A 27,679-nucleotide genomic window follows, 5' to 3' on the forward strand; every position below is an offset into this window, starting at 1 on the left:
TCCAAGCATGTGGGGGAGGATTTGGAGATCTTGCCCATTCCCTTGCATCAGATGAAACTGACAGATTCATCTCAGGGTTTCATTAAATACTAAAGTCCGAAGTAAGGACTTAATTTTTTTTATCACCAACAAATATTTGGGTGCCTCCTGCAGTAGGCCCTAAATAGAGCAGTGTACCATTTACTGTCAAGGTGTCCACCTTCCACTGAAGGAGTCAGGCTACTAAAGCACCAGTTGCAGTATCGTGAGCAAGGTCTGTGTATTGTGTTGATGGTAAGCTCATCGTGCTACAGGCACACACATGAAGGGCATGTCATCTTAGGCTTTCAGGAGGTGGATTCTGAAGGTGAAGTGGCATTGAATTGAGCAGAAGGGAGTAGAGATAGATGAGCAGTTGGGATAAAAGCCCAGAGGCAGCATAACCTAGAATGTTGCAAACTTCAAAGACAGTAAAATATATTTTGTCCAAGAATCCAAAACTGGAGGTGTCCAGTTAACGGCAGTTGTTCCAGAAAGTTTAAATGATCAGCTATTTAAAAAGTCATGCCTTTCAACTGAAGAACAATTTGCTATACTGCATGGCATTTGGTGAAGCTATGACTGTGAATGAATGGTTGGTGGTGTCATAAAGAACCAAGATAAAGGGCAGAGCAGATAGTTTTGGAATAACTAAACTAACTGTAGACATAATTCTAGATTATATCTATGTTTTGATAAATAACTTTTTGATGTTGAATTGTAGTTGTGCAAATATCCATTGTATATCTCATTTCTTAATTTACATACTGGAAAGAAAAACCAAAGCAATGCATCTTTTTGGACATACAAGAAGAAGAAATAGATTTTATCCTGTGGTCTAGTACTCACATAATGTATATATAACTGAAACAAATTTCACGAAATAATAATGATTATAGCTAACACTTACTGTGTGCCATGCACTAAGTGCTTTACAAATATTAACTTATTTAATCCACATAATGACACTATACTTAATTATGTGCAGTACACTCTGATATGTTCTATTCTATTTGAACGCAGATTATGTGGCTCCAGAGCCTCTTGAGTAATACAAGCACAGCACGGGAAGCACCCAGCACGATGCCTGCACCTGGTAGGCCCTCTTTCTCCACCCCTCCCCACATCCTCCTTCTCCCCAGGACTTCTCAGCAGCGCCTCCCCTGTTCACCCCAGTCTCTCTGGTACCTCTGGTCTTTCCCCCACCCCAGCCACAGTGTCACTTGTCTCCACAAGTTCCCTCACCTAAAACTGGTGCAAAGAAAACCTGAGGGGATGGGGGTGGCCGCTCCCACTGGTACTGGGCAGCGGGCTTACTCCTTGGGGACTGGCAGCTCAGGGTCACGTTGGTCCCCACACGGGGCACGCCCAGGAGACGGCAGGATGGAGGAGCTGGAGGAACTGAGGGAGGGGAGACTGGTTAAAAACTCACCCCCAAGGGAAAAAAAAAAAAAAAACTCACCCCCAAGGGACCAACAGACCCCCCCCCCAGCCTCCTCCTCCCACACACAATACCCTTCTGTTGCTCCATTTGCCCTTCCTCCAGCCTTTGCATCAGCCACTTGGGAGAGACCTGCCTGGCCTCCCATGGGGGTGGGGAGATATTGGAGAGGGTGTGCTTCTCACTTACCCAGCACATTGAGTTTTAAACTTCTGCTGCCATGGCCCCTCTCTTTGCCTTGACTGTCGTGCACGTTCACAGAACAGAGGTAGGACCCGGAGTCTTTCTCCTGGAGGCCCTGCAGCCGCAGTGACACATTCCGGGAGGGCATGGGGTAGACCAGGGATGCTCCAGGTTTGTTTGACAGGGTCCCACTGATGTACGCCAACACCTGGTGGGGCAGAACACCTCCCCCTTACTACCTGCCTGCACTGTGCCCGCAGATTAGCTAATCCCCCTCCTCCAAACTGGCAGTCTTCAAATGCCCCTCACCTGCACCCATCCCCTCTAACCTGTACCAGCCCCTCATTCACCCCGTCTTCCTAGTCACCCCCTCACCGCCCCAGGTCCTCTTCACCAGAACAGCTCTTGTTCCCTATACATTGTCTCTTCATCACCCACTTGCACTGTTTAGAAAGGTGGTCAGCAACCCACTAAAACTGATTTCCCAACCCAGGAATGGGCAACCTGCAAGTAGATGAAAGACGATTAGAAGATACTGAGGTGAGATTGTTTTTTTCAATCATTGTGCTCTTTTTCTTTTAGAACTAAGGTATCAAAACTCCAGAAACATCATTAATTTGGAATGGGTCATGTCTCAGATATTCTGGTGAGGTGTTTTATACCATATAGTTCTAGATAGCTGGAGCCTAGGGTTTGAGGGAAGAGAGTCAAAGGAGGTGGGAAGTGGTAAGAAATGAGGCTTGGAGACAAAAGCAGGAGGTCAGATGATGTGCTAAGGAGTTTGGACTTTGTCCCAATCATCAAAGAATTTTAAGCTGAGGGTTGACAGGGTTAGTCTTAGGTTCTAGAACTGGCTGTACTGTGGACAGTGAATTGGAAAGGGTAAGACTGGAAACACAAAGATCACTTAAAGGCTTCTTGCAGTAAGCTAGACAAAAGGCCAAACAGTGGCAGTGAAAATAGAGAGAAGAGAACAGATTTCAGAAACATCAAAATCAGTGGGGCTGTTTGGAGAATCTGAAAATTTTAATTTATAGGATTTATTAGATCTTAACCTGTCATACAACTCACTATGTACTTCTCTACCAATTTACGCAGAGGATTCTTTGTTGTGGCCCTCAAAGATCATCAGTAGTTCATAGCTTAAGTTTTTAGAGTTGGTTCTAGAACCCAGTGAGATCCAGCTAAAACCATTTTAGGACAGTCGTGTCTGTGTTATCTCTAGGATATACTCTGTACAGACTCTTGGATTCTGATCTGCTCTCCAGTCTTCAGGAATGATGATCCTGCCTTCTTTTTTTCTAACATTACCAGAGAGCAAGAACTAAAATTCAGATCTAAGGTTTCAAATGTTCATTGTCACACAGGCACTCTGAAGGATGCTCACATCACTAGGTTGAGGTGGGATAGGAGTTTTTTTCCCTTTTGGAAGGTTATATCTGTGTAATGTTTAACAAATGTTTCAAAATGGGAGAAAAAACTTCTTGAGTTTCAAAAACAAAGACCAGTACTATAAAGAGCTTTTAACTTTTAAACAACTGATTGTTAGGATTGCTGTGATTATTTATTTCTGTTCTGGGGTTCATGCAATGTGTTCTTCTGCCTACTATTTACCATTGCAAAAACTTTATTCAGTGTTGAAAATGAATGCTTAATAAATCTGTGCCTTATATGCATATGTTACAAATTATCTGGAATTTGTAATCTATGCAGAGTCTTCCCCGTCTAATTGTTCTGAATAATTGAAAAATGTCTGCATATTGGAAAAAGGCATGTGTTTTAATCTGTATTATTCTTACCTATTTGAGTTAAGAGAGTTCTTGAGAGCCAATGGAAAAACTTTTTTTTTCTTGGCACTAATCAAGTGAGTGTTATTTTGTCACTTAGTGATGCATGTTGTTATTCTTTAGTAAGATACAAACCTCTGTTTATTCTCAGACATTTTAGGAATAACAGCCATCATTTTCATATATGTGTTCTTGGCTGTATTCATAAATTACATATTTTGAGTTTCCAAATAATATTTCCTTCAATATAAATTGATACAGTAGAATGGTAGTTATTTACTTAGATATGTTTCCTAGTTACATTTTCTCAGCCTTTGTAAGACTGCTTTGTTGTAATAGCCTGAATTTTTGAAACTCACAGTATTGTTTCTCTACTATCTACCTTCACATTGCTTCATTTATCCAAATAAGTCAACTATGTTTGTAATTGATATTAATAAAACCAGAATAAAGTTCATATCTACCAAAAACTGCTTTTATTATTATTATTTTAAATTTACAAATGCTTTTCTGTAAATGGAAAGAGCTTGTTTATGATTTAGAAAGAAGAGTATGATAGGTCAAAAAGTCCCTCAACCTTTTATTGATCTCTCAACTGCCATAGACAACCTTAAGGAAGTTTTATTCATTTATCCACTCATTCAGCAAAAATCTGTTGAGCTGCTTCTGCATGCTAGGCATTGATTTAGGTGCTGGGAATACATCAGTGAACAAAACTGAAAAAACCCCCTGCCTTCAAGGAGCTTAGATTTTGGTAGAAAACAATATGATCTTTAAAATATGTAATTTAGGGGGCTGGCCTCTCCTGGCCTAGTGGTTAAGTTCGGCGTGCTCTGCTTAGGCAGCCTGGGTTTGTTTCCTGTGCGTGAACCTACACCACTCATCGGTGGCCATGTAGTGGTGGCAACCCACATACAAAATAGAGGAAGATTGGCATAGATGTTAGTTCAGGGCAAATCTTGCTCAGCCAAAAAAAATTTTTTTAAATAAATAAAATATGTAATTCAAAACAATTAACACAATTAGAAAGAAAAGCCTCAAATATGATATTCCTTGATATCAGCCTTATTGACCTCAGAAAGTTTGAGGTTTCTACCTTTCATTATGAATTAAGAAATAGAAATTCATTTGCCTTTGCTTTATTAAGAATGATTTACATGATTTTATAGTATGCCTTTTTATTGTGATATGTCCACTTGTCACTGAGGTTTGCCCCACCAAGCAGCAAAGTACAACATTGTTAGCATTCATTCAGTCATTAGATAATGAGCACCCCTGTGCTGGGTCCTGAGGTTCAGCCTTCAGCAAAACCAGGTAATGTCTCTTCTCGCTCATGCAAGTTAGGAAACATGGTTAATAGTTGGACTTTGAGAGATCAGAGTTGTGCCAATTTTAGAACAGCATAAAATATTCTTTATATAAGTAATATAAACCACGTTAAAAAATTAAGACAAAAAATCAAGAGAAAAATGTTAACTTCTTCACTGTAGCATAAGCACATATGCATGAAATGTTATTTTTCAAGAAGTGATGGTGAATCTGATTTTAATTCCTGTAAATTTACATGCGCCAAAAAAGGAATGAGAGATCTATGTGCTTTCTGTTCTTTTGAACTCCAAGAAAATATATATGTCATTCTTCCTCCTTATTTGATTCATGCTGAGTTTTGCCTGCCTCCTGCTTTTTGTGAACAGGTAGCCCAGCCAGTGTGGCCTACTCCTCACTCTGGACTGTAGTTAGGGAACCTTTCTCCCGGCTTCATTTATATGTTAGGGTGTTAGTCCCCATATTCTTGCCAAGACTGAACCTTTGGAAATGCTCAAATGATTGGCTTTTATCTATAAAAGAGGAAATATGAGCACAAAGTTGAAGAAGCTATGATGATGTAGCCAGGTGTTTCTGAAACTTGAGGAATGTGTGGGCAAAAACATGTTCATGTAACAATGTTACTAAATATGCAACAAACCTAAATGTAGGTGTAAACTCCTTTTACTTATAGATCTCACGTGTTATCAAACAAAAACTTTATAAAACACTTTAAGTACTAATAAAACTAAAAGTCAAAAATCAAGCTAGCATTCCTTTATGGGATGATGTGGCTTAGCTGAAACTTACTTGCCTTTCCAAGGGAGGTTCTGATACTGACTGCTGCAGTGAGGTTCTTTTGAATTTGTTGTTCCTACTGTGTGCTTTGTGATAAAACTGTGCTGCTACTTTTTCTCTACTTGGACTAACCTGTATACGTAAGGCAGCTTGCTCTCCATATGGTGCCACTCTTACTATTTTTGTAATAATAATAATGGCTAACATTTACTGAGTTCCAGCTATTAGGTGGACACTGTTTTAAATGCTCTACTTGTACTTTTTCATTTAACACAACAAATCTGTGATGAGGTACTGTTAGTAGCCTCACCCTACAGATGGAGAAATTGAGGCACAGTGAGATTAATTTGTCTAATGTCACAAAGCTAGCAGGTGGTGAAGCTAGATTAAGCAGTGTGGCTCCATGCTTTTAACCACTTGGTTATATTGCCCCTTTATGAATCATCAGCCCACCTTTATTAAATTTTGACAATTGAAGTGATATTTTGGCAACAGGGTGATCATAAACAGTCATAAATGCAATACTAAAATCACAGAGCAACACCCAGATGGACATCATTATGCTCATACATGTTTCTTATCATAGAAATAAACACAAATTTTAAAAATTCTTGCAGATAATTCATGGTGTCCTAAGTTTATAAACATAATGAGAAACATTGATTTGGAAGTCCCAAGGAGGAATTTAAAACATGTTGAAACATAAATAAAGCTTTTGTTGTAGAATAATCATTGTTATCCATTCAAGTCTTTATATAAATGATTATATTTATTGGACTACCAACTCCCCTTAAAGGAAGTAAGGAGAAACATTACAAAGTAGAATTACTTTTTGACAGTAAAAGCAGGTAATGATGTGGCTTACCAAAGGAGACCATGGAATGTCCACTACCTTATGCCTGCCATTGTCCACCTGATGTCTAAATGGTTTGGGTACTCTTCTTTTTAGAGGTGATGGGGATGAGATAGACTGTTTTATAATATATAATATAAATATACCAAAAAGTGTATATGCATGTGAAGAAAGCTAAAAATAGAACCAGAAAATAAGAAGTCAGAGAGTGCAAGGAGTATAGCAGTAACCCAGGTAAATACGGTTACCTCAGCTATATATTAAAATGAGCTATGAATTTCCCAGCAATTATGGCAAAAAGGTAAATACAGTGACTTTCTATGCTTTTCAATGTCTCTGAAGAGAAGCATACAGCATCCTACTTTTGCAACCTAAGATGAATTTAAAGATCCTCTGATAGTGAGCTTGGATAAGCTGTTGACTTTCTCTTAGTTGTCTTTTCTGTTAAATAGGGATACCCACATGCCTTCCCTATATATGTGCTGCACTGCCAAGACCCCTCCTCCAGGAGAGAGACATGGTCCCCCCAGCTGACCGGAGCACTGATTGATGAGGCTTCTGGTTGAATTCCTCCCAAGAATTTCCTTTTGCCCAAGGGAGCTGTCTACCCCCAGGTTAGGCCCCCTCTCTGGTGGCAGCCTGAAGCCAGTCACTGGTCAGTGCCGAAATACAAAGTACAGCCCCCTTGCTTCAATTCAGGACAGCTCTGAGGGGTCATCCAAGTTCCTTTAGGATTAGCCGAGGGCTTTGCTACAACTATGTCTGTCTTCAACTTTCTCTGCCCGGTCCTGCTCAGTCTTTGTCAAGTGGTGTTCTCAAGAGCCCTTCCCAGTAAACCTGCACACGGTCTCCTCAGAGTCTGTATCCTGAGACCCTCTCTTTTAGGATTATTGTAAAAATTGGGAATAATAAATGTAAACTGCTAACCCAGATCTCAGTGCACAGTAGGCATTGAGGAAATGGTCGTTGTGGTTCACTTCATACATGGATGTTGAGCTGCATATGGAAAATGTTTGATTTTTGTAAAAGGTACAGACTTTTTCATGTGGCCATTGCTTTTAGCAATCCTCATAAAGGTAAGAATAAAATACAAAAGTTCTATCAAATGAGCTATAAAAAGTGTTATCACCTGGATTTCTTTCTAACAACTTCCTCAATAAATTCAGTTTCCCAAGGACAGATGCTTAAACTTAAAACATGTTATTTTCAGGTTTTTCAATAAAAGGGTATGTGTCAGGATATGAGGGTGTATTCTTTTCATGCACTTAGACCTGTAGTTTATACCATGTAAATGCAAAAAAACCCACACTTTATGAAGTAATTCAGTATTTACCATTTTTTAACAATTGACTGAATCTTGACTTAATGCTTGTACCCAGATATCTTGATGGAGGATTTTTAATAACCTTACTTTTTTGATGATTTATCTAGATGTCAAGATTATTTCTTTTTTTCACAACCAAATATGTAAAATTTGCTAATGGAAAAAATCTGTATTATAGGTTACCTTTGCATTATAGATGGTAGTTTTTAGTAAGAAAATAACTGCAAAACTGAGAGAATCATATGGTCAACATATGAAAGAAAGAAAATGGCCATCAATTTCAGGAGGGAAAACCTGCCCTGCGGTTTCCCTCTTAAGCATTGGTCTCATGAATAGAAGAAAGTGCCTTTGTGTTGGGTAAGCAATACAATGTTGTTAACAATAAAGCTGTTTGAGGTTGTTTGGTAATGTGTGTGTGTGTGTATACATGTGTAGTTCTTAATTTTTAGACATGGTTTATTATGGAACAATTAGTGTGTAATGCAAGGTGTTTTTGTATGGGAGGGCTTTAAAGATAAATGATTCTGCTCTGCTGTCCTAGAAATATTTTAGATAATTCTCTAGAATGTGTTTTTTTTAGTTACTACATATACGGTGCCCCAGGTTATGAAGTACTGAGAAAAAGATTGGAGAGAGCTGCCAACGTAGCAACTTGAGAGGTGAAGTAGGAGTCAGATGAAAATAACCTCTAATCCAAGTCAGTTCTTTACCAAACAACTGATTGTTTTCCCCTTTTAGGTGGGGAGGAAGTTCTAGGCAAATAGTGTTATCTATCTTTGATGACTAATTTCTGTTGCTGCTTATGTCTGAAATAGTTAAGTAGTTCAGTATACCCTGATTTTTTGACCTGTCTTGTACTAAATAGAGAAGCACTTGAGGATTCCATGTCTAGAAGGATTCTTGTATCCCAAAGAAGTCCTTAAACATGACCACGCATACTAGGTATGGCTTTTATAATGTTACTGCCAAGATGAGATGTTGTGTGAGTAGCCATATGATTTACCTACAGTGTAGGGTTAAAGGCTTTATGGTCACATGAATATAGTTCCTTGAGCAATGGAAGATGTGGGGGTTTTGGTTTTTTTTTCTTTTTTTTTTTTTACAATTAGTGTTCTCCTCCTTGAGGGTTTTTTCTTCCTAATCTGAATGGGCAAGACCTTCAGCTGCTAGCATGGAGGAACCTACAAAATTTAGGCATTGACACTCACTGAGAATCAAAATTTCTTGAATTATTTGTTCTTTGCAAGAATTTTTCCCTCATGAAGACAGTACTGACCAGTTATAGACAGAAAAGTGAGTCGTTGATAGCCAGGTTCAGAATGAAGTGCCAGCTAATAGGATTCAGCCCTGGACAGTCCCCACAGAGACTGAGGCTGCCGAGAGGTAAGATCTCTTGGTTTCTGGTGGTCATTCTGTTTGACCCTATTAAAATTCAGGGAACAATTGAGGCTTTTTCCTTTTCTATTTTTGACAGAACTGTATTCTTGAATATTTTATTTAGTTTGTAAGGCATAAGAAATACTAAAATTTGGGTGGGGCTGCAGAGTTGCATTTGGCAGGTGACCCCTCCCCTGCAAAGAAAAATGTAACAAGGTTAGATGTTTTAAAAATAGCCTTGCCCTCTACAGCTAGGCCTCCTTTGTTGCAAAGAAATTAATTTGCTTTGCTAATTGTAGCTGTATCTGTTTTATACCCTATTCTGCTCCTGCTTTTTTCAAAAGGTTTTAGGAGCCCTACCTACCTTGGATTCGTTGATTTATAAATATAATCCACTATTGTGATTGAATGATGAGTTTCCGGATTTTCTTTGCTAAGAAAAATTTGATCTTCTTGCTAGTAATTTACTACTTCGAAATTACCTTAATTCATTTACCTAATAAATATACTTTGAACAATCCTAACATGATAGGCACTGTTCTGGACTCAGAAAACAGTGAACAAGACAGGCCTAATGCCTATCTCATGGAGTTTACAATCTAGTGGAATGGCTCCCTTAGGAAACACTTTGTGAATGGCATTTGGTAATTTTTAGATGCCACATCCCTTTGGAAGAAGTACTTGTCTTGGGTCCTCGGCTCCTCATTTTTTAAGTGAGGAAGTTGGACTAGATAATCTCTAAGGTTCTTTTCCTTTCAAAACTTTTATTATGTTTTGAAAGTTGGAACTTTATTCGCCGTTAAAGCCTTGGGCAGCTCTACCCCCTCCTGTCAATCAGTATTTATAGAAAGTTATATTAAAGATATATTTGACAAAGATAGAGACACAGATAGGTAATGAATAGTATCAAGTGCTGCAGGATTGTCAAATGAGTTAAGGACAAAGTTTGAAGACCATTCTTCTTAGTAATTAAGAACATAGTGCTTACCATAATATGAACGGTTTCAGCAGATTAATAGAGCAGACTTTGATCCCATTGGGTTAAAGACTGAATTAGTGGTGCTAGCCGGTGGCGTAGTGGTAAAGTTTGTGCACTCCGCTTTGGCGGTTTGGGTTCGTGGGTTTGCATCCTGGGTGCGGACCTACACACCGCTCCTCAAGCCACACTGTGGCAGCGTCCCACATAGAAAATGGAGGAAGACCAGCACAGATGTTAGCTCAGTGACAATCTTCCTCAAGCAAAAAGAGAATCGAAGATTGGCAACAGATGTTAGCTCAGCCAATCTTCCTCACCAAAAATAGAAATAAATAAAAAGGATTGAATTAGTGTAGACATTGCCTATTCCTCTGAGACCTTTTAGTCTGTAGACAGTGTTAAAATGTAAGATGTTAAATCTTAGCCTTTGTGACTACTAAGGAATGTAGTCAAGACTTACTTTCCTATACTTGTTTCTAGATGTGTGAATTTCCCTGTTCTCAGTTGTTACTTTAGGTAATTTATCTAGCATCTATATCGATAAGTTAATCAGATAATGATTGATCAAGTACTATGTGATACAATTGGAACAGATAATCAGCATAATTTATGAATTGTTTAATATTGCTTAATTGCCACTTTAGAAAAAGATTTCTTCCCCAGCAGTTGGGAAAAAGTGCTATATTTTTGTGAAGGGTAAATTGATATCTTTCTATGCTTTTACTGATAGAAGTTGTTCCTTTCAAGAAACAGGGGTATTTGGCTAATTTGCCTCTTAAAGGAAGTACTAATGCTGCTTTATCTCAATGAGCAGGACATTGAGCAGTCTGGACAAATTGTACTTAGACTGGCTTGTCCCAATCTGTAGAATCTCTTGTAAAACCTAAGACAAATTAAATCCACCTTATTTTAGGGTTTCTGACTAATACTTGTTACATTCTTTTATGTAATAAACAACCTCATGGTATAGAGCAGTTTTTTCACTCGAGGTTCTTATGTGGGCCTTTCAGAGAGTTCCTGTTCCCTTTGAAATTGTATTGAACAGTTTTGTATGTGCATTTTTCCAGGGAGGGGATCCATGACTCAAATAAGTGAAGAACCTCTATTGTGGAGAGGAAAAGGAAAAGGAAAATTTAAGAATAAAATGATCTTTCACCTGCCAAAACTTCCTGTAGCTCCAAGAACTGGGCGGGGGAGGGGGTGTTGTGAAGCAAGTGCTGTCTTTTTTCATTTTTGGGGTTTTTGTTTGGTTGGTTTTAAAGGATTGAGGTGATTGGCAAGTCAGTTTGCCAGATTTTAATATATAGAAAATCTAAAAGTTCTGCTGGCCCCAGATGGATTTTGCCTTAGGTGACTTCCTAATCTTTAGTTACAGTTCTGTGTCAAGAGTTTATATAGAGTAATTTATACTATATTCTTAACATCCCTCTTACTGTGTGCAGAAATGTGTTTATTTATTTAATTTCTGCTTTTTCAGGGTTTTTTCTTTCCTACCTTTGGTGCTCACAGTAAGAAAATAAAACTAATTAAAGAAATTTTGAGTCTTCCTTAAAGATATTGAAATAGACTCTGTTTTTTCACCTCAATTAACTAAGAGCAACTAGTTTGTAATAGTTACAATAGTTTAAAGGAAGAAAATAGATCTCTTTCACAAAGACTTTTTTTGCTTCACAATACACAGCTGCTTAGACTGAGGTATTGTTTTTAACACTTTAATAAACAATCAGTCACTGGAGACTTGCTCCCAGTGTAATTTTCCCTATCTCTTGTGGAATATAAAATATGATTTTTGAGACTTCGTTTGCAAATAAGTGTATTTTTTATTTAATCATTTGGGTTAAAAGGATCTCAAATTCACCATATTTAGTTGGCAGAGGGTTGAGATAAACTATATAATCCATTTCTAGTATGGCCATTTTGACAACTACATTTGAAAATCTGTTTCACTGCTTGTTTTTTCTTGTAACATTGTTTCCTGCTGTTGTAACTAAGCTGTCCTCCATGCAGTGTGACTTCATTTTTCCCCTGACATCTTAGACTGATCATGCCAGTGTTTTCTTAACACATTTATATAGCTATTATGCCTTATTTCTATTCCTCTTTATTATATACCCTGTTCCACCTGCAGTCCGTTCTGTTAGAACAATGGTTTTGTCCTGGTGATTATTTTATGACTGTGTTAAATGGGGCAAATTTTGAGAAAATGCTTGAGCCAGTAGCACAATTTGTTGGCATATGTCCATATGATTTATTTAGTTTGCTTCCTACTTTGCTATACCAGGGAAGAATTCAATTCTTCCCACTTCCCGAAAGTCAAAGGAGGGACTAGAGGACACTGAAGCAAAAGAAATCTTTTTACCCCAGAAGTAGCTTATATAATGTCAGGAAGGGCTTTGATGAAACCACTGGCCCTACTTATAGATCTTATTTTCCAAGCCTTTCATTATTTTATTTGCCCTTTTCTGAACTCTACAATTTCCCTCTCTTGTAGCTGGTTCGATGCCCAGAACTGAATGCTGTGCTCCAGCTGTGGCCTCACCGGTGCTGAATAGAGAGGAAGAGCCACCTTCATAGCTTACATGTGATTCCTCTGCTTATACAACCCAATACTGGATTTACTTACTTTGGCAAGATAGCTGCATTGTGCACTGTATTTAATGTTACGTGTACTGTAATCCTGGGTCTTTCTCTGCATTGCTGCCGTTAAACCCCCAATCCTGCCAATCTAAAACTCCTGCCTTTGTTTACCTGCCCTCCTCCCCCGTAGACCCCCCTTACATTCATCCACAATGAATGTCATCTTTATTCTCTCATTTCCTTTCACTCTAATCTTAAACTTTGGCAAAACTTTCCCTGTGTCTATAAATTGTCAGTTGTCAGCCATCTTATTTTTCTCCCTGCTTTGGTAATGGGATGTCTTTCAAGTCTTTTCTCTGGTTTTCTGCCTTTTAAACACTTAGTCATTACACACTTGGCACGGTGGATTTAGTAAGCATTCACTTGGCATTTCTTCCAAATCAAATACCTATGAACTCCTCCAATTTGACCACCCGGTCAAGTTGTTTCCTATACTTTAGTTCTTCTATCCAGATTATCTGGACTCTCCTGACTTCTGTCCCTATGACTTCATTCAAGATATAGTACTATGTCATAGTTCTTCCCCAGGGAGGAGACAGTAATATTCATTTGCCATGGGAATGTCTAACAATAAGGAAAGTATTGTTCTTCTTAATTGTGAATAGAATAGTCTTTAATAATATTAAACAAATTCTTTCCTCCCAATATCTTAATTTTTAAAAAAATGCTAGAACTTATGTTATATAAATTTCTAAGATGAGTGAGGTAAAGGAAGAAGGAAGGGAAGCAAGGTTTTTGTGTTGAATAGGAAATGGTTCTCCAAGAAAGCTAAATAGAGGTTCTTGTTGGGTTTGAACAAGAACCTGTCTGAAACGGGAGATGAGACTTCGTTTTCCCTAGATTCTGGAGCATTATTATCTTAATCTCAGATTGAGAGTAGGCTTTAAAGTTGCTTTATTTAGGACTGTTAACACAGTCATACAATCATTTAATTGTTTGCTTTGGTTAATCATTTGGAGTGTGGAAAGTGTAACCTTTTCTGATTTATAATGAGTGATAAGAATTGGAAGGTCTCCCTTGTCCTTTTTATCCATTTCTAAAGTCCCTCTAGTTTAACTAAATCCCAGTGTTTCTTATAGTAGCAGTCAAGCTGATGTTTGAGTTCTTCCCTTTTTTTTTAGTTGATGTGTCCTATTTAAACAGCCTTCGCTTAGGTCTGTGGTCTTTACTGAACCAAGAAGTTACCTTTTATGTATATTTATGTCTTGAGAGAGTTAAAATCAATTTGGAGATCTTTTTAATATTATTTCAATACATCAGATTCCTATCATATGGATTTAGGAGTTAGCAAACATTTTTCCTTAGACCCCTAATAGATATTTTACATATCAACATATTACACGATTAAAGTGTATTACAAAGTCAGAGGTGGCAAGATCTGTTAGGCTTTCTCGATGAAATATAAAATATATCATCTGACTATTCTTTCATATCTAAAACCATTAGATATTGCTAGTTTCCGTATTCACAATTACATAAGCCAAGTGAAATTTTAAGCTCAATTTGGTGCTTTCAAAGAAAGTAAATCTTTTCTGTGGTTTCCCACCATGTATATTGTCAAAGGTTGGTGGCTTTGCTTATGCCTATGTCACATCCTGATAAGTGTGGCACCTTTCTTCAAAGGAACAATAGTTTTATTCCTTGACTTTTGAAATAACCTTCGGTGACAGAACCGACTAGGCTCTTGTGTGCTGAATACTTTTCTCTAGGCAGCCAGTACATAGTGAGCAGTGGCATGGTTTCCATCTCCATTTATGGCCTTGGAAGGGTGAAAGGGACATGGCTGGGACTCTCCATTTATGGTCCTTAGAGGAGTTGAAAAGAGTGGTTGGGGTGTTCTTGGAGGCAGAAACTAGATATTGTGAGATAAAAATAAGTTGGTAGGGGATGTTTGCAATTCAAATTCCTATCCCTGCAAGGAGGGCAGAGGGCACTGGGAAGGGGGAGTATTTATGCAGAAAGTCAAATGAGATCTGCTGCAGGCATTTGTCGCCTTCCATTGGAAGGGTTGTCCATGACACATTTCCCAAGTTCATTTCTGATTTGTTCTAGAAAGTTCTGTGTTATATAGTTGTGACTGTCCTTTACAAAGAGAAAGACGGAACACGTTTAAAGAGTGTATTATCAGAAACCTCAGTTCTTTAAGGCATCATTTGAGGCAGCAGAAGAGTTCTCAAGAAAGGGAGAATGAGGCAGGTGCTTCTGCAGGGGGTAGGCTGGCTGGTTTTAAGATGGTTTATGACTCTAATCATTATTTATGTCTGAGGAATATCATCTTATGTGTTACGCTTTTATTATTCCTTTTTGTCCATCTGGATTTCTGGCCTCAAGGGACAGATCTGCAGAGTATTTGACAGAGTGCCTTGTAGTTTGTCAACTGTGATTTAAAGATACTGAACTTTCATGGAGGCTTTATAAAGATTATTAAGAGTTGTTTTAGTTTGGTGAGAAAAGGTGATATATTGGCTTCTGGAGAGTAATTTCACATTTAGGAGAAATTTGTAATCTGGCTAATGTGTATAAATTAAGTATGAGGTGAACTGGTTTTGCACAGTTGAGTTTTGGAACTACCAGGGAGAAAGGGTCTTGTCTCAAGAAAATTCTCAGAGTGAAGCCCAGTGAAGTAGAAGGGAGTCAGAGGAGAGAGACTGAATGTAACTAAACTGAATTTGGAAGCTGGGACTAAGTCCTTGATTTGTGTTTGGAATATCATATAAGATATGCCAATAAACTAAGGAAACTGGGCTAATAATCAGAAATATGCATTAGCTGACCATGAAGAGAATTGAAGGGTTGTGCAAGATAATAAAATTATCTAGGTTTTATCTGCAGACTTGCATAATGATATTTATTTGCTGTGCCATGAAGCAGAAAAAGAAGTGAAATACCACCCTTCCACCTCACTTTCCCTCAAAAAAAGAAATCATTGGCCTCATTTATTGAGTTGTTTAGCTGGAAGTTTGAGTTGGCAGAATAGCCTAGTATTATTGGCTAATTTTTAGACGTAGGTATTAGTGTATTGTTTCTTGATAATTGACGTTTGAGGATGGGAATTGGTAGCATTATTGATTTGACCTCTTTTAAATTTTAGCAACTTCCCCAAAGACAGAGTGAGTTAGTACAGAATATGAACTATGGAAGTAATATGTTTTACTAGCTAATTCGTTTAGGTAATTTTTTTTTACCCTGTATTCCTTCTTAATCAATAGTGAGGAAGGTTATATTCTTTGCTTTGGGAAATTCTTCTTTCTGTCCTCTCTCCCCCTCACTTTTTCCAAATTCTGGGCACAATAGCAGCTCTTTCTCTTCTGTGGTAGGTGTGCATCCTATTGGCTGGCTGGTATTTCTTGTTTTCTTTTTTTTTCTTATTCTTTTTAAAAGGGGGTGGGGGTATAAAAATATGTGTATGGGGTACATGCAATAATGTTGTAATGTTTCTTGTTGTTTAATGGATAATTAATTGCCAAATAATTGTTTGAATTATAACATGTTTGAGTAAATGCTAAATTAGTATTTTTTTCTAATATAATAATGAATTTGAAATCTAGCATTCCTGTAACAATGTGTCTATGTTTGTCTGTCTGTGTCTGTCTAATAGTAATTAATGTCTGTGGTCCGTACCTGGAAGAGGAAGTACAGCTTTAAAGGAATAACAAAAGACTTTGTGTCTTAGACCCTTCGCAGGTGTTACAGTCGGGTGAAAGAACATGGTGTTGGGAAAAGAAAGAGCAGTTACACATTTGAACAGTTGGAACAGGTGTTTGGTCAGGGAGGATGGGATGCTCAGCCCTGCCAGCCTGTACTTATTAACAGTAGTGGCTTGTACCAGGAGCTGGAGTCAGATGGCAGCACTATGGAGGAGTATTCACAGGAGGACTGGGGAAACCACAGTCAGGAGCTCCATGGCTATCCCACAGATCAGGAATTGGGTAAGAAAGCTAATATATATGATACTTATGTGTGTGTGTGTATGTACCTTTATATATGCACCAGTACTTAATATCTCAAATATCTTTTGATACTGTTCCCACTGTCAGCAAAAGCCGTATAGCCAGTGTCTTTGGGGCAATTTGGGCGTCCTTGGCTTAGCCTTAAACTGTCAACTAGTGCTTGGTGTTGGTCATTTGGTGATTTGGGTAGCAGCAAAATTCCTAAAGACTCAGAAGAATTCCTAATTCTGAGCTACACAAGAAGCTCAGGGACAGGTAGACTCCTATGCAATTTTAAATATCCTGCACCTCCTAGTTCTAAAATGACTGCCGAGAGTATTGACTCTTGGATCAACTGCTATAGATGTAACTACCTTTTCCTTCCTTTATTCCAAATACTTTTTCTTTTCTGTTTGTGATTTGGAAAAGGTGTACCCCCAGACTTTATTCTGAACAAAAAATGAAGGGAAGCCTCAGTTTATCTTGCTAAGAGCTGGTATTTGAATTTTATCAGTGATCATACTCCTTCAAACCTCAAAAGGGATCCCATCCCAACAGTAGCTGGAATGATTTATGCATAGTCTTAGCATTAAAAATGAAAAGAAAACTCCTGCCATCAAATCTAAACTTGTGTGGCTTAATTAAGAGGGCATATGTGCTTGTTTTTTTGTTTCTTTGTGCAGTAAATGCTCCACTTTTGATTTTCATAATTTGGAAGTACGAATCAAGTGTCTGCTGCGGTCACTGTGCATTAATAGCAAGTGTATGACAGTGCTCACTTACCAGTAGATGTTCTGGGTCCCCAGGGAGGTACTCAGGCAACCTCCAAGGAATAAGTAGGACTGGCACTGTAAATGTGCTTCCTTAGCTTAAGATAATGTCCATGGGCAGAATTTATAGAATTCCTGATGACAGAGAAAAAGGATTAAAAGGTAATATTTCTTAGGACTGCTGTTTTAAAAAAGAATCTCAAATATTGGGAGAGAGACAGAAGAAAGAGGCTATAAAACTGTAAGGCTAACACAATATAAGAGACAGACTTAAAGACTGGAAGAATAAAAAGGACAGATGCTCAGTGATCACTGCCTATTAATTTCAAAACAGTAATAAGGTCTAAATTACATTGGCATCCCTTAACTCTGGTTTTAACCGTAGAGAGTTAAGTTACCCAAACTTGGGAAAAAAATAACACGCGGAGTATATTGATCCTGATTTGGGGGGAATATTTGCTCTGTAAAACCTACATAGAAAACCTAAATAGGACAGAATTATTTTCATTCTTGTTCCTTTAAAAACCCATGTTTGCAGTGAAATTAAGCTTTAAGCTCCCAGCTAGAAATCCGCTGGTGACCTTGAAGAATTTTATACTTGTAGAGCTTGTTTCTGATTGTGCATATAAATGTATGCATCTCATTATATGAGAGTAATATTTATAAGTCTGGCATTGGACAAGGTTTGACACTAGAATTACGGCCTCACGTTGGAAAGTATGGAATGAACAGTAAACATTACTTGTCTACATAAATGTGTGCCACCACTTAGGAAAATATAACTTGTTTCAAAAAACTTTGCTTTTCAGATGATATACCTGTCACAAAGAGAACATTAAAAATAAAACAAGAGTCTTCTGAAGAAGCACAGTAAGTAGATACTTCACTTTTCTACAGAGTGTATTTATCAGAGTTTAATGACCATTGGGAAGGTCCAGAAGTCATTGCTGTAATTAGACATGCTGTGGGAGTTAGAGCCATGCCACTCAGGGAGCACGTCTAGTCATTCTCATCTTCTTAGCTTAAGTTTTCTAGTGGTTAGTCTAAAATGTATATAACAAGAAGAAATAAATGTGTTACATGAAAATAAGCCTGTTTATAGTGTTTGCCTGTGTGTGAATGTGGATATCTGGATGTTTAAATAAGATACAAAGATGAGCTACAGGCCCCTGAGTTTATCTGCAGTTAGGTGAAATGACCGGAGGGCCAAAGGGACACTTAAATTCCTTATAATATTACGTTTTTGGAATTAAAAAGCAAGCTCTTTGATGACCCATTTATACATTTAGAAAAGGAAGCAGTTGCTGGAGGAAAGACTACGGAAGTCCAGGGCCAGGGTCTTTCCACTGACTCATATCACCTGATCTTCCCCCAACAGTTCAACATTACTCTTTTGTAAGAACATCACAGTTCTCTGAGTTACCAGTGATAGTGTGTTTGCGGTTCTTTTAAATAACTTTAAGTAAGTCCCTGATTAAATTTAATTACTGAAGAGAATATATTAAAAGATAAATTTAGGGGCCGGCCCAGTGGTGCAGCGATTAAGTGCACATGTTCCACTTTGGTGGCCCCAGGTTTGCTGGTTCGGATCCTAGGTGTGGACATGGCATCGCTTGGGAAGCCTACCTGTGGTAGGCGGCCCACGTATAAAGTAGAGGAAGATGGGCATGGATGTTAGCTCGGGGCCAGTCTTCCTCAGCAAGAGGAGGATTGGCAGCAGATGTTAGCTCAGGGCTGATCTTCCTCAGGGGAAAAAAAAAATTTAGGGGTAAAGTGAAAAACAGCTTTTTTTTTTTAGCTGGTAACCTTGTAGTATTCATAACCCCAGTTGCTCTTGTATACTTCATTCCACACATGTGATCTCGATGTTTAAGAGAGAGTGGAAGGAAAGTAGAGAGGAAGAGGCAAGTTGGAAAGGCCTGTGATAGATGACAAGCAATACAATGCAGAAATATTAGTTGTTTTCATTCAGCAAACCACCACCACCAGCCCTTTGCCTTTTTCAGAATATCTCTTTGAAACCAAAGAATTCCCACTGTCAGCTGATTCCATGTCAGGGGAGAGGGTGAAAATTTAGGGATCGAGAATTGTTCCCCAAAATTATAACTATTTCCCACTCCTCAAAAAAGAAGTTTATCATTCAAATCAGTAAGTTTGAGGCCATCACTTGTTGGGAGCTGGGTCTCTTTTAAAATTGTGACATCAAAATGTCCCAAAGGAAGGGAAACTGACAAGTTTGACAAGTATTTTTAAAAATGAGTTATTACAGGGGCCAGCCTGCTGGCGTAGTGGTTAGGTTTACATTCTCTGCTTCAGTGGCCCAGGGTTCATGAGTTCAGATCCTGGGTGTGGACCTGCACACCGCTCATCAAGCCATGCTGTGGTGGCGTCCCACATACAAAGTGGAGGAAGATTGGTACAGATGTTAGCTCAGGGACAGTCTTCCTCAAGCAAAAAAAGACAAAGATTGGCAACAGATGTCAGCTCAGGGCCAGTCTTCCTCACAAGAACAAAAAAGTTATTACAAGTCCATACCTTCAAACCCGTATTCTTCAAAGAATTTGTTGTTTCTTTCACTGAAATGACCCATCTCTCCCTTTAACCCCTGGGCACCCACAGGAGAGGCCCAGTTGATGTAACTGGGGATGAACTCAAACTTCACAGAGTTCGTGTTACCAACCGAAAACCGCCTGAACTTTTCTTGTGGTTGGAACTTGAGAAATGAGGAAATACAGCATACGGTTTTCAGGAACCATTTAAATAACTGGGCCTAGTTCTCACTGTGCTCTATGGCTTCGAAAAGCTGATACGAGTCTTGAGCCCAGGGAGCTTCAGGCTGCGATCAGATCAGCAGAGCAGGCTCTACAAAAATCTTCAGCCTGTGCTGCCTCTTCTCCAGGTTTCAGCTCACAGGGTGACAGATTTTAGAGAGGTTCCTAATAGGAAATTTATTTTCCAATGCAACAGTTTCCTCAGAACTGTTCCTTATTGATGAATTAGGGCTTTGACAGTGCTGAATAAAATAACTTCATTTGGGCATTGGATTTTCTTACTCTGTAGTTGTAGGTGGGATTAGCCTGAATTAGCGGACATACCCTGTAGTGACATATACCATCCTTCATCCATGAAGAAGAGTCACCACTTATTTATCAAGTACCTGCTGTAGTCAGGCATCAGGATACATCAGGGAGTAAAACAAACATTTCTGCCCTCCATCCCAGCTCCTTAGCCTAGTCCTCCTTGAAGTATTTCACAGGAGGATGAGGAAAGATGGTGGCTATGAAAGGTAGTTTTTCTGTAAAGCATAGACTTCTGCAGAAATGTGGTCCTCTGTCTTAGCCTCACCAGCACCACAATCTAAATATAAGAAGAGTGGTCATCGAGTGCCTTTGTGTACCCCGAGAAGAGGAACAGTTCGCCAGGAATGCAGTGATGTCATCTAGATGGCCACTCTGATACTGGAGAAGCTTTCGAGAGAAACTAAAGGGTTGGGGATGAATCCAGGGCAGTCTTTGGTTCCAAGAAGCAGCTGATAACAAAATATTAGCTGTTTGTCATCTCACAAACAGTCAAGAACAGTGAGAGGAAGGCTGAGAATGACTCTGGGGAAGATTCCCTAGTTTGTTCCAAAGGCGCTTCCACCGGAAGGTATGAGAATTTACTAGGAAAGTTTTAAGGATCTGTCTCCTCCCAAGAAGCTGTTAGCGAACCAGCATGTACACCCTCTTTTCTTGCCTATGTCTGATTGTATGTGAATGTGGTAGTTGAGTATTTTTGCAGTTTAAACCTATGATTGATGTAGAGTATAATCGTTTAATTAATATTTAACAAACTTCAATCCTCCAGTATCAAAGATTAGCCATACCTGAAACAAACTTGTAATTACATATCCTTATATATATGAATCATGAAGTATCAGTTATAATTGAGAGTTAAGCTGCATGTGAAACAAGAATTTTCCTGTCTTTTTTGTCTTACTGTTAACTATCCAAATCAAAATTGAAATACTTTCTATACTTTTGCTTCCCTTTATAAAATATTTTCTAGAACAGTCTCAATTCATTATCTTGAATTTTTCTCTCTTAAAACGTAAGCCTGATATGGACCTTTCCATCTGAATTCTCAGATCTTCAATCTGTGCCAAACTGACAGTTCTTTTTTAAGTTTGGGAGTAGTAATGATTTTCAGACAAATAGAAGAAAATGTTATTTTGTTTTTGTATCAAGGCATGAGTCATAATCAGTTTTATATTTTCCTACAGTAAGCATCTATGGGCCCAAATTATTGAACTTCCAGGTTAAAAATTAAGCTATTCATTATTTTAAGTGATACTGGATACCCTTCTGAATGTAGCATCCTTCACTTGCATCTTATGATCAATAGTTACTAAGTTTAATACAGCCAGACTATACAAGTCATGGAAAGCAGTTTATCATTAATTCCTAGACAATTCCTAGGGGTGAGTGTTTCTCAGATTTTAGCACTATGATTATCTAGACCTGTGCTGTCCAATATGGTAGCCACCAGTCGCATGTGGCTATTTAAATGTAATTTTAAGTTAAATATAATTAAAAATTTAATACCTCACACTAGCCACATTTTAACTGCTAATGGCTACCACGTTGGACAGCTCAGATATAGAACATGTCCATCATTGCAGAAAGTTCTGTTGAACAGTGCTGATCTAGACACCTGAGGAATTTGACTTTTATTTCTCTTTCTAGGAAGAGAGACATCATGCAGAATATTGTACAGATTTTGGAATCAGTACAGTTGAAATGGGAACTATTTCAGAGCTGGACAGACTTTTCAAGGCTTCATCTTTCTAATAAACTGGCCATTTTTGGAATTGGTTATAACACCCGTTGGAAAGAGGATATCCGTTACCATTATGCTGAGATCAGCTCCCAGGTACCCCTTGGCAAGCGACTCCGGGAGTACTTCAACTCCGAGAAGCCTGAGGGACGTATCATTATGACCCGAGTGCAGAAAATGAACTGGAAAAATGTCTACTACAAATTTTTAGAGATCACTATTAGTGAAGCTAGGTGCCTGGAGCTGCACATGGAAATTGACTGGATACCCATTGCCCACTCCAAACCAACGGGTGGCAATGTTGTTCAATATTTATTGCCAGGAGGCATTCCCAAAAGCCCAGGCCTTTATGCCATTGGCTATGAAGAATGTATCGAGAGGCCCCCCTCACCCCACATGGAGCGACGTTCCCTGGACGCCGGAAAGGAGGGCCGGATTGACTTGGAAACCCTCTCAGCACAAGCCTCATTACAGGTGGAAATAGAACCCACCCGAATTATCTATTGCTACCTCGGGATTGCTGAGGTCAGGACTCTGCAGCAATGCTTATTTTTACATTTCCAAGCAAATACCAAAACCTTCAGCAAAGATTGGGTTGGTATTAATGGGTTTTTGTCTCAGAACTGTATTGTGGATCCTGGAGTTTCCCCCAAATCCATCTATATCAAATTTGTAGAAGTAGAGAGGGATTTTCTTTCCGCTGGCTCTTTGGTTGAATGCCTGGAAAAAGCCATTGGATACCCCTTAAAATTTAACAACTGAATGTCATCCTTCATAAGGATTTGGGCTCTTACCTCCCTCTTCTCTACTCACTTCTCATTACCCAGACTGTCCTTCATTCAGATGCTGCCATCAGACTCTTCATGGAAATTCTTTCCACGATTGGGCCAGTACACCTTCTAAGGAATCATAGTAGACTCTGGGCAGAAAAAACAGACCTCACCTGAAAATGCTCATTTTGAGCAAGCAAGATATACAGCGAACTTGCATGGTGGGTCAGCTGTTTCTTTTTTAAAAACAAAAACCAATTTTTAAATGGATTTTAGAGCCCTGATATAAACAAATGTAGGTACATTCCATATTGGACAAAACTTATACTTTGAGTTTCATATGAAATTGAAAAATTGTATTTTTTTCACAATGTTTCATTTTTACACATCTCTATGTCTCTATATAAGTATTATTTACAACCCTGAATAAATAAGCAATAGATAATGGCAAGTTAAATCTTGAGTCACAGTAAAGAAGACTGTTTTTCAATATCACCCTTAGCTACTATTGTATATAATTTAGTTTCATTTTTTTCACCAACCAAGTGTTTTGCTATTCCCAATCAGTGTTGCCTGCGAAGACCTTTGTTTCTGTGATGTACCAACTTTATGGTTGTGTTGCCATTTAAACTTTTTTAAAAAAAAACAAATTAAAGGAATTCCTGGCCTCTTGGCGTCCTAGTTGAGCTTTTCGTAGCAGAGTTGTAGTCACACTGGCAATGGGGGCTGTGCTCTGACTTTGCTGCTAAGAATGAACAGAACAAACAGCAGGATGTTTCAGTGCCTTTCGCTCTTTGTATCCCACTAACCAATGTCAGTATTTCTTGTCAGAATTCCAGATGTCATTGGACATTTCATTTAGTATTTCTTTTTTGAAAACCACTAGGATATTCCTTCTGACTCTAAGTACATGAATTTGTAAGAGACTTTCAGTCCTCATCTTTACACTCAGTAATCAGGGGCATCTCTCTCAAGGGGTCCAAGTGGAGAATTGATGTCATCATGCTGCCCATGAAAAAGGAGAGAAGACCCCCCAAATTTTTTTAAATGATCCATAGGATAGGACATTGTAAGGTATCACTCCATTGGGAAAGTAACCATCACGTTTAGATCTTTCAGAGATTTCTCTGGGTCAACTAGCATTCCACTTAGAGGTTAGTACTCCTGGCTAAGAACCAGCCTACTAGGAGGGTAGTCAAGGATCACTTTGGTCTCGTGGCAGGGCCTTGATTGATTGGTTATTTATCTTCCATGATCCCCCAACATCTCTCAGGTGCTCTACTTTAAATGGACTGAAAATCCAGGTAAGAGCTATAATTCTCCCCATTTTTCTACATTTTTGAAGATAAAATTGCATATTGGTAAAAAAAAAAAAAAAACACGTTTTTTTCTGTCCTGCAACCTGAATGGTCTCAAATCAGTTCAGTGATTGTTTTCATTCTGATATCGCTTGGTTGGTTGCTGCTTATTTATTTTTCTAGTGGCAAAAGAGCTTATAATCCATGGGTAACTGTTATTAATGTCATTTCAGTCTAGGTTTATAGAGTTGGCTGTTTTCTGATGTGAGCTGCTAAACGTGAGTGCTTGTTCAGGGAGAGTATTGATATTCTGGAATGTTTGAGTGTAGTTCCTCATCTCCCTGGGCACAGTCTGTAGGCATGGGCCTTAGGAAATTCTCATGAATTTGCTCTTTTTTGGAACTTGGAATTACAGACCTAAAGGCTGAGGCTCCATTGACCATCTTGTAGCAATAATCTCATAGTATTCAGTGCTAAGTGCTGCAGAAAAAAAGCATTATTACCAGGAGTACTACATGGCATCCCCAACCTTTGCCACTGACCAACCCCAGAACTAACATTATGCTTTATGCATTTTTTCTTTCTTTATTTTTTTTGAGGAAGATTAACCCTGAGCTAACTGCTGCCAATCCTCCTCTTTTTGCTGAGGAAGACTGGCCCTGAGCTAACATCCGTGCCTATCTTCCTCCATGCTTCATGCATTTTTTCTCTCTCCCACTTAGCTGGGGCAGAGCACTTGGGGAGCACTGAGGGAGGATGTTTTGGATCTACCTAACATTACTGAGAATGGGGCACTGCTAGACCACCATGAGCAGCACGGAGAAGATGGCAGAGACGGACCCACTATGTGTTTTCACCATTTGGCTTGGGGTGGCTGAGGGGAAGGGGCAAGAGGACAAAGCTGAGCTTTGGGAAATGGAGACTTGGAAAGAAAGTAGCTTGCTGATACTGAATATCCTGTCTCTTTGGCTAGAACAATCTAGAAAAGAGGACAGCAGCCTGTCAGATAACTATATGAGCATTGCTAAAATCAAAAAGTGGAGTATTTAGACCTTAATGAAGCCTTATAACTGATTGAAGGGGGATGGAGACGCTATTCAAATGTAAGAATCAGCATTAGAAAATACTTTAGAGATAAAAGATGAGGTTGATTGGAAGAAATCTAGTGACCTGCGAGTCTCTTAACACATGAAACTCTGGACTTAGTTCTTGCACGCAGCATGTTTATGCAAGCAGTTCCCAGGTCACTCACAGAGCACCTGTGCCAACATGCTGATTTTACACAGGGGTGGAGAGCAATATGCACCCTAAAATTCATCTTAGCAAAAACTTTCAGAAAGTAGTAGAGCTGCTCTGGTAACTTCTAGCACTTGACTGCCTCAGGGTCAGAAGAAAAAAGTGATTAAATAGGAGACAGTCTGGAAAGTTCTTTGATTGGGGTGAGGGCAGTGACAGTGAAGGGACTGCCCCTGTGTCACATGGAGACAGTCACTGCCTACAGATGTTTGGTTGCAGCTTTCCTTCCGATGTTGCAAATTATTTGGGATCCAAATTCTGAAGGAAAAGTTAGCTACAGAGTGAATGTTGAGGCTCTACCCTATGTAGCACTCGCTAGGATGAGCACAGCCTGTGTAGTGCTTTTGTGTTCCTGGGAGGTACAACTAGAAGGCTTTGCACTGCATTTCTTGGAAGGAATTACTTATTTGGGGTGACTGTACTCTGGTCTGGAAGCAAAGGGATGTTTACAAGAGGTAGTTTGCAATGTAGACTAAAGTCAAGAAAAATTTAGATAGAATAGAAAAACCAAACCAATAGCCCCCCACCCCAGACACTCACCCACAATCTACTTGACAATTCCAGGTTTGTAGGTCCCTGGGCAGTTACCTATTTCTGTTGCCTTTGCTGCCACTGAGCTGCCAAGTATTAGATTCCAGGGTTTGCATGAGCAGTCTGGCGTTTGCGTAGGCATTTCTCAAAGCCACTGCCTGGTAGGTATTTGAAGAGCAGCCAGGCAGGTCACACTAGGAAGAAGCAGCTGAGAGGGTCTGTGGGGCAATGTGTAGAAAAAGACCTTGTGCAGTGCAGGCACAAAGGACACAATGTTAAGAGCATAACTGTGTGGAATAAATGGAATCCAGGAGGCCTGGTTGCTTTTCTTCCCAGTCAACTGCCACCCAGAGCAGACAGCGCCAGGAGTTACTGGTTATGCGTTCTGCCCTGGGCGACCTTTGCTCGGTGGTTGAGCTGGCCCCGGATGTTTGAAGCATCTTGATTTTGGCTGTTGGACCCAGAGGCAAGAACAGGTGCGTGCCTTTCTGTAGGGGAGCCGCGGCCGCCAGAGGGCGCAGAGGGGCCTTTTGACTGAATGGCTGGGGAGGCGGGCGGGGGTGGGGTCGTTAAATTAAATTCACAGCGAACGAGATCTAGAGCCGGGAATTAAAGGATCAGAGCGGGCCTGAGGAGGGATGGGAGGCAGCGAAGATACAGGGGATAAAGAAATGGAGGGACTGTGTCCAGTCTACCTTCCCGCAGCCGCCCCCTCCTCCCCAGGCAGCCTAAGACCTATATTTAAGCCCTTCTTTTCAGAGGCGAGGAGCTGGGAACAAGGCTTGTGTTTCCTCAGTTTCCCGCTCAGCTCCCGGGGCTTCCTTGTGCCAGTCTGTTACCTGCTCGGGGTGTGAGGCACAAGACCCGGGTGACCCTCGGGCCTGGGTTTTAGGGAGTTTCGGAGAACCTGCCGAGAGCCCGCCTCTCCGCCGGCGCGGTGCGGCCCCAGGCCTCCTCCGGGCAGCCTCGGGCGGGGGGCGCGTGCGGGGCTGGGCGGAGGCGGCCGTGGCCCTAACTCTCCCCCGACGAGCTCCTGCGGCCGGGTTCCCGGGGCCCAGCCCGCGCCTGGCACTGGGAAAGCGGCGGTTTCGGACAGCAGAACGGGACCCGCGCGGCCGGTACTCTGGCCCCTTCCTGCCGCTCCTCCCCCCGCACTGAGGAGTCCCAGTGGGCCCGGGAAAACGCGGTTCTCCCCTTCCTCCAGGAAGGCCGCCCGGGTTAGGCCGAGGACGCCTTACCCCCAAGCTCGGAACCAGTTAGTCGGGCCAGAGCTCCAGCCGTTTACGGGGTCAGTGGTGCGGGTGGCCCCTGCACGTCGGATAATCCCCAAACCTCCTTCCCTTCCTAGTCCTCTTTCCTACCCCACACTGGCCGAGGGGGAAGGGTATGGCCGCAGTGTGACGGTTCAGGACCCTTCTGTTTTCCCCTTGCCGCAGGGCGCCACGACTTACCCGGCCCCACCCTACGTCCTGACCCGGTAGAGGCCCCAAGATCCGGCCGTCGGAGCGCTAGGAGCGCCCCCCCGCGGCAGGTCACCCGCGCACTCCGCCCGAGAGGACGGCGACCTCTCC

At 40.2% G+C, this 27,679-nt stretch overlaps 1 protein-coding gene and 1 long non-coding RNA gene across 14 annotated transcripts in view; one reads left to right on the forward strand and one right to left on the reverse strand.

The window, feature by feature from the left end:
- The window catches only part of MSANTD2 (Myb/SANT DNA binding domain containing 2), a 30,352-nt gene extending 6,695 nt beyond the window's left edge, over positions 1 to 23,657 (forward strand). For 2 of the 13 annotated variants that reach the window (XR_011495637.1, XM_044753728.2), the window contains exons 2-5: positions 12,554 to 12,643; positions 16,529 to 16,628; positions 18,208 to 18,268; positions 22,123 to 23,657. Coding sequence is in view for 7 of the 13 variants with exons in the window: in XM_044753728.2 (XP_044609663.1) it covers positions 16,553 to 16,628; positions 18,208 to 18,268; positions 22,123 to 22,975 (990 nt within the window). In the remaining 6 variants the exon portion in view is untranslated. Of the gene's footprint in view, positions 1 to 1,041; positions 1,115 to 2,135; positions 2,183 to 12,553; positions 12,745 to 16,372; positions 16,629 to 18,207; positions 18,269 to 22,122 lie in introns of those variants that run through there. The other 11 variants (XR_011495634.1, XR_011495632.1, XR_011495635.1 and 8 more) reach the window with 11 other exon arrangements.
- On the reverse strand, positions 819 to 27,629 carry LOC106835947 (uncharacterized). The gene is made up of 4 exons (XR_006517043.2): positions 27,560 to 27,629; positions 17,412 to 17,533; positions 1,649 to 1,850; positions 819 to 1,419 (listed from the first exon to the last, which is right to left on the reverse strand). It is a non-coding gene; the product is annotated as an uncharacterized lncRNA (long non-coding RNA).
- Between the last annotated feature and the right edge of the window lie 50 nt (positions 27,630 to 27,679).

The sequence above is a fragment of the Equus asinus genome, chromosome 20 (assembly GCF_041296235.1).
Source record: "Equus asinus isolate D_3611 breed Donkey chromosome 20, EquAss-T2T_v2, whole genome shotgun sequence".
Taxonomy (NCBI): Eukaryota; Metazoa; Chordata; class Mammalia; order Perissodactyla; family Equidae; genus Equus; species Equus asinus.